Source organism: Accipiter gentilis, chromosome 11 (genome assembly GCF_929443795.1).
Source record: "Accipiter gentilis chromosome 11, bAccGen1.1, whole genome shotgun sequence".
NCBI classification, from domain to species: Eukaryota; Metazoa; Chordata; class Aves; order Accipitriformes; family Accipitridae; genus Astur; species Astur gentilis.
In genome coordinates, this window is record NC_064890.1 from 435,200 (window position 1) to 451,111 (window position 15,912).

The 15,912-nt window shown below is 48.7% G+C and overlaps 1 protein-coding gene across 15 annotated transcripts in view; it reads left to right on the forward strand.

The window, feature by feature from the left end:
- The window catches only part of SHANK3 (SH3 and multiple ankyrin repeat domains 3), a 383,319-nt gene that overhangs the window by 50,383 nt on the left and 317,024 nt on the right, over positions 1-15,912 (forward strand). For all 15 annotated transcript variants that reach the window (XM_049813564.1, XM_049813569.1, XM_049813570.1 and 12 more), the window contains one exon: positions 12,245-12,448. In XM_049813564.1, the coding sequence (XP_049669521.1) occupies positions 12,245-12,448 (204 nt within the window). The remainder of the gene's footprint in view (positions 1-12,244; positions 12,449-15,912) is intronic.

Consider the following 15,912-nt stretch of genomic DNA (forward strand, 5'->3'; position numbering starts at 1 on the left):
CTTCAGGAGAGTTTTTCAGGGTGTGGAGGGGCAGGAGAGAAAACACCTTGGAGTTTGTAACTTTGTTCAGAGTATTAATAATTTGAAGAGGAACATAGCAAGAAGGCAGATGTGAGTGCGGTGACAGCGGGTCAGACCACTGGGGTCCAGCAAGCTGCTGCTGGGAGCAAGAGGCAGAGCTGTTGCTTCTGGAGGGGTAAGGACAAATCCTGGAGGAGCAAGGCAAGGGACACGCACACGGTGACACCTCCACAGGGAACCCTTCCAGCCTAAATCAGCAGTTGGCTTAGGGGCTCCCTGGGCTACCAGGTGGGTTACCTGGTAACCCCCATCTGATGTCTGTTCCAGAAAATTGTAGTACTATATTTTGAATGCATATCAGCTCTTTGTGCTTACATCAAAGGCGGGGAAAAAGGAAGCACTGGGGAACTAGTGGCCTCTTGGCCTCACCTTGGTCCTTGGGAAGGTGATGGAACAAATCCCCTTGGAAGCCCTGGCCAGGCACACGAAGGACAGAAGGTGACTGGGAATAGCCAGCGTGGATTTACCAAGGTTAAATTGTACGCAACCAACCCGACTGCTTTCTCCAAAGGTGCGGCTGGTTCTGAACGAGGGGAGCACAGGAAAGGTTGTCAGTCCTGGGCTTATGGAGGTGTTCAGTGTGGTCACCCACGGCATCCTTATTGCAAAATGGGACAGGCATGGTTTGGGCAGGTGGACAGCGAAGTAGGTAGAAAGCTGCCTGGACCACCAGGCTCAAAGGGTGGTGATGGGCCATACGGAGTCCAGCTGGTGGCTGGTTATGATCCCATTCCTCAGGGATGGATACAGAGCTGGTCCTTTTTGGTACCTATTTTGGCCACCGGGACGATGGGAGGGAGATCCTGTCACCAGCCTTGGGAGCAGCTGACAGGCGGGAGAGCAGGGCTGCTCATCCACAGGATCTCCCCAGGCTGGAGAAATGGGCCGATGGAGACTGCTGGGGCTTGGCTAGGACAAGTACCAGGTCCTGCCCATGGGCTGCAGCAGCGCTGTGGAGCTGGACAGGACGGGGCGACCAGCTTCCCTGAGAAGGCCAGGGGGATCCCAAGGACCTGGTGCTGGCAGCACCCTTGGGCAACGGAGGTCAAGCACCTCCCAGGCAGTGATGGCCCGAGGGCAGCCGGCAGGGCGAGGGCAGGGATTGCTGCCCGCTGCTCAGCTCTGGCGAGACCTGTCGGGATACTGGGGCCAGACTGGGATCACCAGCGCAGGATGGACATTGAAGTAGTGTGGCGGGTCCCGTGGGGGCCTCGGGAAGGTCGGGGCTGGAGCACATGAGGTTGGAGGAGAGGCTGAGCATGGGGTTTGCTCAGCCCAGAGAGGAGAAGGTGAAGGGGAGACCCTACGGCAGCCTGCAGCTCGCTGACGGGTGGGGAGAGAGGACGGAGCCAGGCTCCTCTCGGAGGTGACAGGACGGGACGAGAGGCACAAGCTGCGGCCAGGGACATCCTCCCTTTGTGCCAGGAAAAGCCCTTCACCGGAGGGAGGTCGAACACGGACTGGGTCCCCGAGAGGCCGTGGTGTCTCTGGCCTTGGAGACCCTCAGCACTCATCCAGCCACACCCCTGAGCAGCTGCCTGCACTGAGCCAGACCAGCTTTCTCCAGGACCCTTCCCCTGGCATGAGCCTGTGACTTGCTGGTGTGTAGCTCCACAGTGAACACATGCCAGGTAATAAGGAAATACCAATTCTTTGTTCTGCTTTGACTCTACTAGTTTCACTTAATACCCTCCCAAGTTTTTCTTTGAAAGAGCCTTTATTGCTGGTGGGTAGGAGTTAGTGTATTTTGACAGAATGAATGTAATTGTAACAAACAAGGTGTATGTGCAAAATCTTGGAGTCTTAAGTATGAAGAAAAAGGATCCAGCCACAAAATTAGACTGGTTGTTGAGACCTCAAGGCAGAGGGGGTGTAGGTTAATGTGAGATGGGAGAAGCTGTAGCTTTGAAGAAAAGTGTGGTAGTAAACTGTAACCCAAGAGTTATTGCTGCAATTAAGAGTCAGGTCTGGGTAGGGCGCTCTGACTGGGTTAAGCCAAATGCCCGATGATGCACACCATGCTGATTTGTGGTTATGACTATGCAAGTTAAGGTACCTGGGAGACTAATTTGGAGTCGATTGCCAGAACCTGGCGGCATGCTGTTGAGCAGATCAGTGCGAGTGTGTCTAATGAAGATGTCCTATCTGTCACCTTGTCTTGTGGTGTTTGCATCAGTTCCCAAGGAGATAATACCTGTTTATCTTTTCCGTGCCACTTTTGGTTTTGTCATGCTCCTCAGTCTTCAGTTTCCCAGACTGAAGAGTCTTGTCTATTTAGTTGAGCCTCACATGGATGCCACTCGAGGCCATTGATGTTTTCTCCCTTGTCTGCACCTTTTCCACTTCTGGTATGACCTTTCTGAAAGGGGAGCTGGGACTGCAGGTGGCCTTGAGGAGAGAGGCATACCAGGGGCTCACGCAGTGATGTGGTGGCACTTTCTGTTCCTTTGATCCCTGCTATTCTGTTGGGCACCTGCTGAGCATTGATTGCTGTGGTGGGGTCGCAGGATCGCTGGCCACAGCCAGGCAACAACAGACAGCTCAGAGCCTATTGTTGTTAGCATTTTACTTGCGTGGGGTTGATCTGCTGTAGTCTTCAGCCATTTGGCTCTGTGAGGCTCTTCTGCTGGGTTTTGCAGTCGACTTTCAGTTGTACTACACCAGGTACCTTAGTTATTGTCTCACAGTTCGCCTCCCCTTCCCAGACCATTCCAGACCTGTAAGCAGCACAGGCACTGGCATGAATCCTGTGGGACTCTGCCATGAAAACTGCCTGGTTGATCCTGCCTAGCCTCCATAGCACATCTTGCTCAGCTGTCTGTGCGGGTGAGACCCTTCCCTCTCCTCCCTGCGCAGCAGAGCTATTCAGCTACACAAAGGTATCTGTAACAGCTCAAGCCCAGAGAGGAGGTTCAGCGCGACTGTCCTGGTTTCGGCTGGGATAGAGGTTACTTTCTTTCTGGTAGTTGTTGTAGTGTTATGTTTTGGGTTCGGTATGAGAAGAATGTTGATAACACACTGACATTTTCAGTTGTTGCTAAGTAGTGTTCATACTAACTCAAGGATTTTTCAGCTCCTCACGCCCAGCCAGCAAGAAGGCTGGAGGAGCACAAGAAGTTCTCCCAACTTCTGGGACACAGCTGGGACAGCTGACCCAAACTGGCCAAAGGGGTATCCCATACCGTGTGACATCATGTCCAGTATATAAACTGGGGGGAGTTGGCCTGGGAGGGGATTGCTGCTCAGGAACTAGCTGGGCATCAGTTGGCAAGTGGTGGGCAATTGCACTGTGAGTTGCTTGTTTTGTATATCCTATTATTTTTTTTTTCCCCCATTAAACTGTCTTTATCTCATGAGTTTTACTCCCCCCCCCCCCCGATTCTCTCCGCCATCCCACTAGGTGTGTGGTGTGTGGGGAATGAGTGAGCAGCTGTGTGGTACTTAGTTGCTGGCTGCGGTTAAACCATGACAGGGACCTAATCAATAACACAAGCATGAAAACCCCAATGGATAAGGATCAGTGTTGATGATGCAAAATAAGGCACATTAAAGAGAGAAACATGAATTCCATTAATGCCTGTGCAGTAGGCTAAACTGAACATGTCAACACTGGAAAGGGACTTGGGGTAATGTAAGAAATTTAGGTCCTTATGGATCATAAGGATCGTAAAAATCCATAAGGACCTAAGCTTACATTAACCGCTCAGTTCTTTCATTAACAACCTGGTCCGTAAAGATCTTATGGATCAATCCATAAGAAATGTTAGAAATGACTGTTTTGCAATATGCTAAGAATAAAAATACAGAAGCAGGAGTAAATATATTACCTCTGTTGACAATTTTTTTCATATAACTGAAAGCAGTAGTGGAGTTACAAATAAAGATGGGAGCATTGGTGCCATAAATAAGAGCACAAAAAAGCCCCACTGGGCCAAACCAGTGGTCTGTCTGACCCAGTATCCATCTCTAGCAGTGGCCAAAGGACATGCTGTTCAGGGAATGCACAAAGTCTGGCCACGTTCTGCAGTTCATTCTCTGTATGCTCCTCCCGTTTCAACAACTGCTGGTTTAGGGTTATTAGAAGCTGCATCCCCATCTTCTCCCCCCCCCCCCCCCCCCCCCATGTAGAACAAATTAGACCTGAGCCCATCAAAATAAATTATCCTTTAATTCATTCAAATGCAGCGTTTTGCACATAACTAAGGGCTAATGCCAGAGCTAGAAAACAGGGAGCTGTATTCTGGAAAGGATGTGGGGTTTGGCTGTCTGAAAGGAATGAAGTGGTCAAAGTAAACTGAACCCAAACTGCCACATGCTTCAGTGAAAAGCACTAATGTGATGCCTGGAGAGGGAAGCAAGGGGATAGTGAGTTGAGGTGAGGACAATATTTTATAGCTGTATATGACAGCTGGGAGACAGATGCTGGAATATTGCCTCTGGCTTTGATTCTGCACTTTAAAAAGTGTATTTAAAATTAAAGAGGGTGCTGAAAAGAGCAACAGAAATTATTTGAGATCTGGAGAAAATGCACTACAACTTATGAACATCAGCCTCTTCTGCTTACCCTAAACAAGACTAAGAGATGACAGTGTTAAATGGGGGCTACCAGTGTAGCAAGAAACTGAGTACTAAAGAGCTATTCAGTATCACAGAGAAAGATATAACAAGAAGTAATGATTGTATTGGAAGTTTAAACAAGGGAAATCAAATGAGAACTAAGACATACATTTTTAATTGAGGATGACTGTTTGCTTATTAATTTATCCAAGGAGGGAGTGTGGTTTCCATCCTGTGATGTTTTTAGACTGAAGTTGGATGGTTTTCAGGAAACTGTTGGCCAAATTCAAGTAATTTAGTTCATTGTGGGAGTTACTGGTTGAAACTTAGGGGGCAGTGATACATTGCTCAGATGAGATGATCTTAAAGGTCCTCTTGGCTTTGAATTTGCTGAATCAGAGGGCATGCTGAATATGTGCTACAAAGGCAACTACAGTATGCTCTTTTCACTGTTTTTTTTCCATTCTCTAAGTCAAGCTTGATTTCATTTGCTCCTTTATACTGAGAAGTTCTGTATCTCTTTTGCATGTGTTTATTAGGACCTGTCTATCCAACTAGCATGTCTCAGTCTTGATGCTGGATGAAGAGAAGAGCTTATTCCCTCTTTTCCAGAGGAAGCTTTGCTCTTCATGGCTCTTTTTCAGCCCTAGATAGAGCTAAAGCTTCCCAGGTCCTCATTTTCCAACTGATCACAAGTTAGACGGGTGGCTGTGGTTGTGGTGTTGCAGTGAGCCAAGCAGGAAACATTCCCAGGTCTCTGAAGGTAATAGTCATCTCTTTAACCTGTCTCGGGCTCATTGGTGGGGTCAGCTTGATTTACAGGTCCAACACTTTCGTATTTCCCGCTGTGCTGTCTTTTCTGTATAAAGAGTTCAGCAGTTGGATGGAACCGGCTGGCGATTTTGCTCTTCAGCAGTCCTTTCAATGCAGGTGGCTAATAACAAAGGTGTTGTAGCTGTATGTAAGAGGGAGATTTTGCCTGAACCAGTCACTTAGGGTTAATCAGGAATTGAATCTCTTTAAACATTCATTTCAAGCTGCATTTGTATCACAGGCAGCTGCTCCTCTGAAAGCACTGACTGGTGGGTCTATAGGATGGGGCTGGTTGTCAGTACTGCTGAAGAGTTGTAATAAGGGGTCTCTTGGACTCTTATTTTTTAAATAGAAGTAACTGGATGGCTTCCTGTCTTAGGCAATGGATTCTGGAGGATGATACAACAGCCAGCAACATCCTTCCAGACTGGCTCATAAGCAGCAACCATTTCGCTGGAAAACCTGAAAAGCCAAAATACTTTGTTATCTACAGCATGCAACTCTGCAAGAAGGGCTCGTGCACTGGGTACTTTCCTGCTGGGAGCTGAGAACCTCCCTCCTGCTCTTTATCTTGTTTCCTTTTGGTGGAGGCAGCTTCTCCCAGCGTGGCGTTTAGCACAGCGGATGGCAGGGCCAGAGCTTTCCTCAGGAGGTGATCTAAGCCCAGAAATTCCTGTTGTTTCGCCAGCATACACAACTTGCTCTCTTAAGTTTGCCTTTTGCCAGCATCCAGTGCACAGAAAGCTTGTGCTGATTTCTCCTCCTCACCACTAAAATGCAGAGTGGTGGTTGCTCTGCCCTGGTCCCTGCAGAGCCCAGCGTCTTCTCTGGACCATGGCCATGAAGGGAAACAAGCTGCAGCGGTGCTGGTCAACCCATCTGATGGTCCTTGGCCAGGGGCCCTCCGCATGTGGGGGCTGCTGCTGGCTCCCCAGCCTCTGCCCCGCAGGGCTGGTGGTGGGTGTGAGGGGTTGCTGGTGGGAGTGCTCTGCATGATTCCCGGTCAGGGCTGTCTTGTGGCTCTGATCCCTTCTCCCACTGGTGTGCGAGTGAGGCCAGGAGGATCCTGTGGGATTTGACGTGCTGCAGGGGACCAGTGATGTCTGCCCCAGATCGCAGGAAGAGCTAGCTGCTGAAACTGCTGCTTAAGAAGATAGGCTTTTAAAGAGTAATTGGGAACTAAAAATGTATAATTGGAGAAAAACCAAGGATAATCTTTTAAGGAAAGGTGAAAAAGTTACCTGGGCTTGTTTGTTTTATACATAGCATCTGTCCCTGTAACTTTGTCCCAGTCTCGGTGTTACAAGGAACCAGTGCTTGCTCGGTGGAAGTGCCTGGCTCAATGCTGCGGAATGCTGCATGCTCCTCTGGGACGCTTTGCTTCAGCTCCGAGTTCAGATGTGGTGCGTTTGTCCTGTGCAGACCGCTCGGTGCCTCTGGTCACCTTTGTCTTCTTTCCCTTTACCTTTTTCCTGTTTCTGTTGTTTCCTGAAAGACAGGGCCACTGGACCTGCACGTGATGTAGAAGATCTGGATGTGCTGCCAGTTCATGAGTGTCAGAGCAGCTCTTTCTACATCACTTCAGCACAGGCCCCATGTCACTCTGCTGATTAACTCCCGTGTCAGGAAACCTGCCTGGTTGACCTTCACCTTTGTTTACCATCTTCCTTGTCGGTTAGGGATCCAAAGGAGTGCTTTCTTGCTTCTGGCACTTCAGTTCACGGCAGCAAGGGACCTTGCTGAAAACATTCTGGAAACGTGCGTGTGTATTGGTGAGCAGGCTAGCCTTATTCTGGTAGGCGTGGGTTTCCTCCAGGCTCTCCTTGTAGGTGTGAGGCATGACTTCGCAGAAAACAAGCAGATTTTTCAGCAATGTAAATGTTTGTCGCAGTTCCTGCCCGTATTCCTGGAACAGAGGCCAGGCCTTTGGGCCCAGAGCACAGCAGAATTGTGGAGCCGCTCCTGGGTATCAGTGTCTCCTGCCTGTGCTCTGCTCCTGGGAGGGTTTACATGACGCAGTGCAGAGCACAGCCAGCACTGTGCCCAGGCGGTCAGCACCGCTTGCAGTTGTGCTCTCAAATCTGCCATGCTCATGCATCTGATGGGGAGCTTTTCTTCCTCATCTGCAAGACCCTTTGTGTTGGCATCCGTTGCGATGGTGACCAGCAAGGAGCCCTCCTGCAGCCGGTCCTCACAGGAGGAGCTCCAGGACTCCTCCCTGGATGACTCTCATGCCTTGGTTGCTTGCCGGCCTCACCCACTTTCCGTCAGGCTCCCCTCTTCCTCTGCGTTTGTTAGTTTTGATGACTTCAATGCCATTGTCGTTTTGCATGCGGTATGGCAGGATTGTGCTCTTTTCTCTTCCCGTTCAGAGGCAACTCCCATTTTCTAAAGAAAATCTTTTACTTCTGATAGATACCTCTGCTCTGTTGGTTTGGCTGCTCCATCTTTCTGTAGGGGCCTCTTAGAGGCTGTTTTTTCATTTTTGCCATACATTTGCTCAGAGCTTCTAAGGTGATATTATGAAATATACTCCCTGCTGCCTGCAAGCACATTACCTTTTCAACTGCTTCTTTTTAATTTCCTTTCAAGTCTTTCTCATTTGTGTGCTCTTCGATGAAGAATTTTTGGCTTTTTTTGCTCTTAAGGGATTGTTGAATGTAAGTTCTTGATTGTCATTATTGCAGGGTGGCTCTTGCATAGATCTTGTCTGTCATCCTGTGTGTTGCTGAGAATTGAATCTGAAGCTCTGAGCTCTTTCTTCTTCAGGAAGGAGTCATCCGTGCTGCCTCAAAGTTGAGAAGCTGTACCATTTTCTTTCAGGAGTTGTTCCTAAGGCTTTGATTGTTGTGATCAGAGCTTATAATTGTATGGAAGAAATTACCGCTTGTAACTGCAAACCAGAGTAGCAACTTATTCTGAAAGCTGCTCCCATCCTGCCCTGCCCTGAGCCTGCCTGCTGGCGCTGAGACCTGCCCTGGCTGCAGGGTGGGCTCTGTGGGTGCTGTGCCGTGCCGGCTGGCACACCAGACTGGCGCTGCCACGGTGTGCTCACCGCAGAAGTGCTTCCTTCGGCTCTGCGGGATCCCTCCTGGGTCTTCTGGGGACTGACACCGGAACAGCGCTGAGCCTCTTGATTCGGAAGAGTGTCAAGAGGAAGGGGCAGAGACCTCTCCTTCCCCTGCGGGTTTGGGACTGTACAAGGCAATTTGGTTCCTTTTAAAATTACTGTTGACTTGTGTGTCCGAACCCTCAGGGTTGGAAGCTACTTGCAGCCCGTGTGAGCTGCTGTGAAGTGCTGTCTCGGGGTTGGATCTCTCTGTGCAGTAGTGGCAGGTGCCCCATGCTGTCTGAGCTCCCTCTGCCTGATGGAGACGGGAGCAGCGTCAGACATGACAACTGCACCTCGGGCACCCAAGCCCTGTTCTGCCTGGGATCAGCCCGGTGCCGGTGTGGAGCTACCAGGGTTGTCCTGGCTGCGCGGGAGGCCAGAGGAGAGCAACACGTCCCTCTGAGACGGAAAGCGGAGAAGCCCTTGCTGCTGTGGCTCCTGGAGCAAAGCAAGCCCTGTGCCCCCATGCACAGAGCAGCTTTTTCCTGCTGATTGCTGCAGGCTTCAGAGTTAAGGCTGCACAAAGATATCTCTTGCAGCCCTTCTGGCAGGGGTCTGTGGGATTAGCCTCATGTTTTTTGGATTGCTCCCAGAGTGGTTGTGCTGCATCATGGAGTGGACTAAGCAAGTTTAGTTGCAGGATCTCTGATATGAGAGAGTCATTAATACATGTGATGGTGTTTGAAGAAACAGAGTCATGAGAGACATTTAAGTAGCTGGATTATGCCCACAAAGGGCTGTTGCAGTGTTTTGACCTCACAGCTGAAGTAGGCATTTTCTTCCTTCTGATTTCTGACGTAGGTTAAAGACAGAAAAGAGACACACTGCAGGGTGGAAGTTCATAGAATCACAGAATGGTTTGGGTTGGAAGGGACCTTAAAGATCACCTAGCTCCAACCCTGCTGCTGTGGTCAGGGATGCCTTCCACTAGACGAGGTTGCTCAAAGCCCCATCCAACCTGACCTTGAACACTTCCAGGGATGGGGCAGCCACAGCTTCCCTGGGCAACCCGTTCCAGTGTCTCACCACCGTCACAGTGAAGAACTTCTTCCTTACATCTAATCTAAATCTACCCTCTTTCAGTTTAAAGCCCTTACCCCTTGTCCTATCACTACATGCCCTTGTAAAAAGTCGCTCCCCAGCTTTCCTGTAGGCCCCTTTTAGGTACTGGCAGGCTGCTGTAAGGTCTCCCCGGACCCTTCTCTTCTCCAGGCTGAACAGAGCCAACCCTCTCAGCCTGTCCTCACAGGAGAGGTGCTCCAGCCCTTTGGTCATCTTCATGGCCCTCCTCTGGACCCGTTCCAACAGGTCCATGTCCTTGAGTTGTTTTCTCTCTTAAATATGAATGTTAATACTTCCCAGAGTATGTCTCTGCAGTATAAAATTAAGTGGGTTTTATGCCGGGACCTTCCTTCAACCAATGCTTGTGCTTGTGCACCTGTGCATACCCATCAGTGCTTTTTTTCCATTAGCCATGTATTTTAATGCTGAACAACATAATTTGATAGTGAGGAAGAGTCCTAGAGGCTAAATAAGCATGTAGAAAGGTATAGACTATGTTTATTTTTTATTCATGGGTCCCTGAAAGAATGATATGTATTCTGCTTCTCATTGAGAACTGAAAGAACAGAGCTGGTGTTTCTCAAAGGTTTTGAACTCCTGATTTCTCACACCAGCAAGTGGCCAGCAAGCGGCTGCCTCTTCTTTAGTACCTGTAGTAGGACAAGCCATAGTTGATAAGCATGCTGACTCGCTAATACGGTCAGCGATGAAATAGATAACGCTGACCTCTGTTTGCTGTACGAATGCGTGCTGCCAAGTGCCAGTTATCTGTGCCTAAGAAAAATGAGCTGTAACATCAGCTCAGTGGCTTTCTGTCTCAGCTGGTGGCTTTTCTGGGCGGTGGTGTGCAGGCAGGCAGGCTGGTGCTGCGCCAGGCAGCACGGGTGCTCTGCTGGCTCCTGCCCTCTGCCCCGGCAGGGTCATTTGCTTCTCTCTGGGCAAAGCTGTTTAATTTTTTCAAAACAGTGCCTGTTTAATTCACAGAACAAAAAAAGATGCTATTAAGGGGACAAGGGACCAAAACAGGCCCTGGAGTTAAATTTTGAAGTTGGAGGTGGGCTGAAGGAGTGAGTGAGGATATGCTGTTACTTCTGATGCCTGGGCTGAGTGTCCTTCTCCTGGTCCGGTGGGGACACGGTGCGGTTGTGGCAGGAGCTCTGGCGCTGCGGGTCCATTGCAGCCGCTGGATGTGCTGCCGAGCACTTGGAGAAGACAGGGATCGGGTCAGTCTGTCTGCTTGGAAATCCAAATAGAGGGTTGAGTTCAGGCCTCAACTCTTCAGCACCTTCGTGGACTGAACGTGCTTATGCTGCTGTGTGGATCTCTGCTGCATCTATCCCTTGGACATGGTGTGCACCTCCAGTCTCTCATTGCAAGGGTGATGATGTGGTCTAGGGGGATAACAAGGGTGGGCAGAAGTGTGGTGTGCCTCTGTGTGATGAGTGGAGAGGGACTCAGCCTGGGAAAGCAGCGGCTGCTGGGGGAGCACGGCCGAGGCAGGGAGGGTGGTTGTTCACTTTGCCTTCCAGCACAAAAATCAGGAGCGTTAAATGGAGCTGACGGGCTGTGGCTTTAAAAGGAAATGCTGAAACAAGACTGAACGCTGTCTTCTCCTCCCGCAGAAAACATGGAGGGGAGGAGAAACAAACAAGGAGGAAAACAAAGTGATGGGAACAAGGAAAAGTTGAGGGCCAAAATGCAAAACGAGGGACCTGGGAGGGGAAATGGTGGCTGCTGATGGGGACAGGCTGTTGCGAGGCCGACTTCTGGTGCTGCCAGCATGGCCTTCCTGCTCTTTGCCCGCCAAAGCGAATGCTGCAAAGGGCCTGCTGCCCCACCACCACGGTGGAGGGGATATGGCAACGTGCTGCAGCACCCGTGCTGGGCTCTGCGGCTCGGCAGGCACTGGCCAAGGCAGGTTCCCACAGCCGACCCGCTCTGCCAGCACTGCCGCCCTGGCCCCACAGCCAGCCGGGACTGCGGGGGCCACAGCTGTAGGAAATATGGGTTATAAACATTTGATGACTTTGGGTCCTGAGGAGGGAGGGAAACTGCTTACGGTACCAGGGAAACCTGCTGCGGTCACGGGGTGAGATGGGGAAGCGTGACTTTTCTTGCGGAGAGGCAGAGGGCTCTTCTCCTCCGCTCCTCCAGCTGGGAAGACCTCGCTGGATGCCTCCAGCTCCTGGCAGGACTCACTGTGCTGCCGTTCATCCCACCTTGGTTTGCACACCTATAAAGTCTGTGGTGAAGAAGCCTATAGACTCTTTACACCCTATTGGGGATTTTAAAGTGATATTTTGCTATTATACTGTTATTAGGCCATAAAATATTCTTTGACGCTTCTCATATTTTATAGGATGTTATAACATACAGGGTTTGAATCTGCCCTGAACCCCACAAAATGTGTTAGAGGGGATTTGCGAAGTCTCATCCTTCTCTAACTCTTTTTATCCCCTTCCTATAACCTACTTATATGGAAAAGATTATGGCTTTCCCATTTTAGCCTTCCTCTTGTTCTTACTGTGGCTGTTCCTGGGTGCAGGTTCCTGGGTGCAGCTATGGGGTACAGGACCTTGGTGATGCTCAGCTCTAATTGCCCTCTGTGTCTTTCCACAGAAGTGTCTACGGTTGAATCCAGATGTTCCTGTATGGGTTTCCAAGCAGCGTATCCTCTGCACTTTGAACCACAGCCTGAAGGATGTTCTGAACTATGGGCTCTTCCAGCCAGCCTTCAACGGCAGGGCTGGGAAGTTTCTGGATGAGGAGCGCCTGCTGAGGGAGTACCCTCTGAATCCAGACACTCCTGTCCCCTACTTGGAGGTAGCCGTCTTTTTTTTTTTTTTTTTTTTTTTTTTTTTTTTTTAAATTTAAATATGTATATATCTATATATACGTATCTAGACATATATGCATATATATATGTACATAAGTATGTAGGACTTCTATGATTCCTTCCACTGTAGGCTCTGCAGGCACCACAGATATTAATGACCCCTGTCCCCCTCCCCCCCTTTTTTTCCCCATTTCCCTTCCAGGAGTGAAAGCGCAGAAATTTGTGTGGGTGTATGTTTACTCATGGAGAATTCATTGAGGGAAAGCTGAGGCAAATGCCTCTGAGTTTTAGTTGCTCGTGACTCTGTCTGTTCAAGAGCTCCATAACATCTGTCCTAGCCCTGTGAAACAGCTTCCCTGTTTTCTGACCCCGTTGATCAAAATTTCTTTTTTTCTAGTGGCGCATAACTGTCATGGGAAATTGCAGTAACAGAAGGAAAGCCGGTCTTGTAGGTAGAGGGAAAGTCATAGGGAGATCTTTGAATATGAGGTTGAAGGACTTGAGCTTATATTTTATTTAATTTACAGTTACTGTAGAGACTGGAACGTGACTGTGTGCTTTGACAGCAAATGGCTGTCCCTGTAGGGACCTCATTTGTGTGATGAGCATGGAGGATAATCTATACTATTTTCTGTTCCAGAAAATTAACTAGAGCAGAAATTAACTGAATGAACTCTGTGTTCACATTCACTACAGATTTTGCCTTGGGCTGGGATTCAGGTGATCACATGTAGGTGTTTATTCTAAGGCAACCTGCAGCATTTCTTGGGCTCCATTGACTGTCACTGTGGACATCCCCCCTGGCTGTAATGGGACTCCAGTCCACTGCATGTGGACTTCTAAATTTAGGGGTCTTGTGCTATATTTTACCCACAAAGTCTATTTAGAAAGCATTACACGCTTAAGCTTCATGAGCTCTTATAAATGCAAGTGTGAATGCTGTTATTACAACTAATCCTGACTAATTTGGAAAGAAAGTACAGCACAATTTCTTAGGAAACTAACATTTAATCTAGACAAAAACATTTGGAACAACATTAAGAATGCTTGCAAATAAACCTATGAGGGAGTAAATTTTTTAATGTTCCTTATACAGGCTTTAATGTTTTGGTTTTGTACAATTTAGCATAGCGTCCACACTTAATGTCTTAGCACACACATCTAAATGCAGACTTGACATGGATATTTGTTGTGTGTCATTTCAATTCTTCATAACTTGATAAGAAGCTGAGCTGAGCGCTGGAGAATCCAGTTAGAAAACCAAACATCCAGAATGTATTTACAAGACATAAGTCCTATGCTGATACCACTGAGGTTTCTTGAACCCAAAAGATAAATTAGCCCTCAGGGTTGCACATGAAGGTAGTCAGATAAATGAGGGGTTTGTGAATATTGACAAAAAATTACATTAAAAGTCAGGTATCTGGAGTAGTTCCGTGGAGAGTTGGGATGCTGGCTCTGTTCTATGCCAGGGAGAGCTCTAAGTCCTCCAGATTACTTTATCAGGATAAAATAGCAGCTGCAACGCAGCGTGTTGGTGATCAAGCAATATGCAGTGGGGTCTACCTGCCCATCTACTGAGATCCAGTTACCCTCACGTGCCTTTGGGGGCATTGACTCTATCCCATATTATCTTACTAATTGTTATCTACTGTCAGAAGCTTATTGTGTTCTTCTTAATGAGGTAGTTACTTTTGTTTGCATGCCAAACACACCATTGTGTTCTCACCATTATTAATCATCTCACATTTGGTTCACGCACCTTGTAAATTTGCATGAGATTTGGAAATTCTAATGCCTGTATGTCTTCCCTGTGCAAGTCTGGTCTGCAGGCAAGCTGTTGGAGCAAAACTCTTGGGATGTGACTAGCTTAGGGTTGGCTGCCCACTTCAGTTGCTTCTTCAGAAGTTTTGTTGCTAAGTTTTGAGAGCTGATTATGTGTTGTACCACTTAACTCTTCTCAGATGAAGTTTTTGCCTTGCACCTGGGTGGCAGTGTGCATTGCTCTTGCATCAAAGCCGATGTAGCCTGGCTTCCCTCTCTCAGACCTGCCTCGCTGATGCACTGCTCTGGCCCCTGCCTGCATAACGTGGGGCAGCTGGGAGCCCTGCAGGACCTTCCCCAAGGATGGGTGCGGGTGCTGGGAGAGCAGCAGTGGGCGAATCCACCCGAGCTGATGCGTTCGGGCAGGAAGCCGAAAGTGAGTGGTCTGCAGAGCAGTGCTGTCCCGGCTCCGCTGGCGTGCTGCCCAGGGCTCAGGGGTGGAGGCTGGGCAAGGAGCTCATTTGCAGACCCACTAATGTGGTGCTGGGTGTGAAGAGGAGCCACTGAGGGATGCTTGCGTGACTTTGTAGGGATGCACAAAGGATCCCTGACACTGGCAGCATCTGCAAAGGACCAATGTCTGTAAATCAGTGGGCAAGACAATTTTTACCTTGGAATGATTAAAAAAAAAAAAAGTTGTGTGGGAAAACATCTGCCCAGCAGTACAAGTTTGGAATAGACTGAAAACGTGCTAATATTTTGCCAATATTGAAAAGTAAGTGGGATGAGCTTAGTAACTGCAGTCCAGAGGTAACTTGGTGTCAGTTCCAGCTGAAATAATGAAACGTTGATGGAGGGTTAAGTTCACAGCAATTCAAAATCTCAGAATACAATTCATGCGTTGAAAGAAGATCTAGTCAAACAAATTTTCATTCTTTATGGAAATCATAATTCTGCTTGATAAAGATAACTGTACAAAGGTAGCAGCCACTTGGGGGTACTTGATTTTGTTGTACATGATATTCACGTTCAGGAATAGCACTATAAAACATCAGTAGGACAAATACCACTGGCTAACTAATCAACGATAAAAAGCAGTTGTCACTGCAATCATCACGGCATAGATGTATTTCTAGTGGAGTTTCTTAGGGACCAATGCCAAGCTTGATGTGGTGACCCCAGGGATCTGGGTGTAAATGTAAAACCACTGCTGATAAAGTCTGATTACACAAAGTTTGGCAGAGAATATAACAATGTCAACTGTGCTGTCCAGGTCATTTGGTAAGTGGGGGTCCCATCAAAGTATGCTTTAAGTCAGTGTCGTGGTTTAAGCCCAGCCGGTAACAAAGCACCACACAGCCCCTCGCTCACCCCGCCGGCCACGGTGGGATGAGGAGAAAATACAAAGGCAGGCTCATGGGTCGAGATAAGGACAGGGAGGGATCACTCCCCACTTACAGTCACAGGCAAAAGAGAGGCTCAACTTGGAGAAGAAACAAAATCAATTTAATTTGCTGCCAATCAAATCAAAACAAAATAGGACATTAGGAAGTGAAACCAAACCTGAGAACACCCCCACCCCCCACCCCCCTTCCCGCCTCAGCCCCACTCCCGGTTCTCTCCACTTCCTCCCCCCGGCAGCACAGGGGACGGGGGCTGGGGTCAGTTCCTCACACACGTTGTCTCT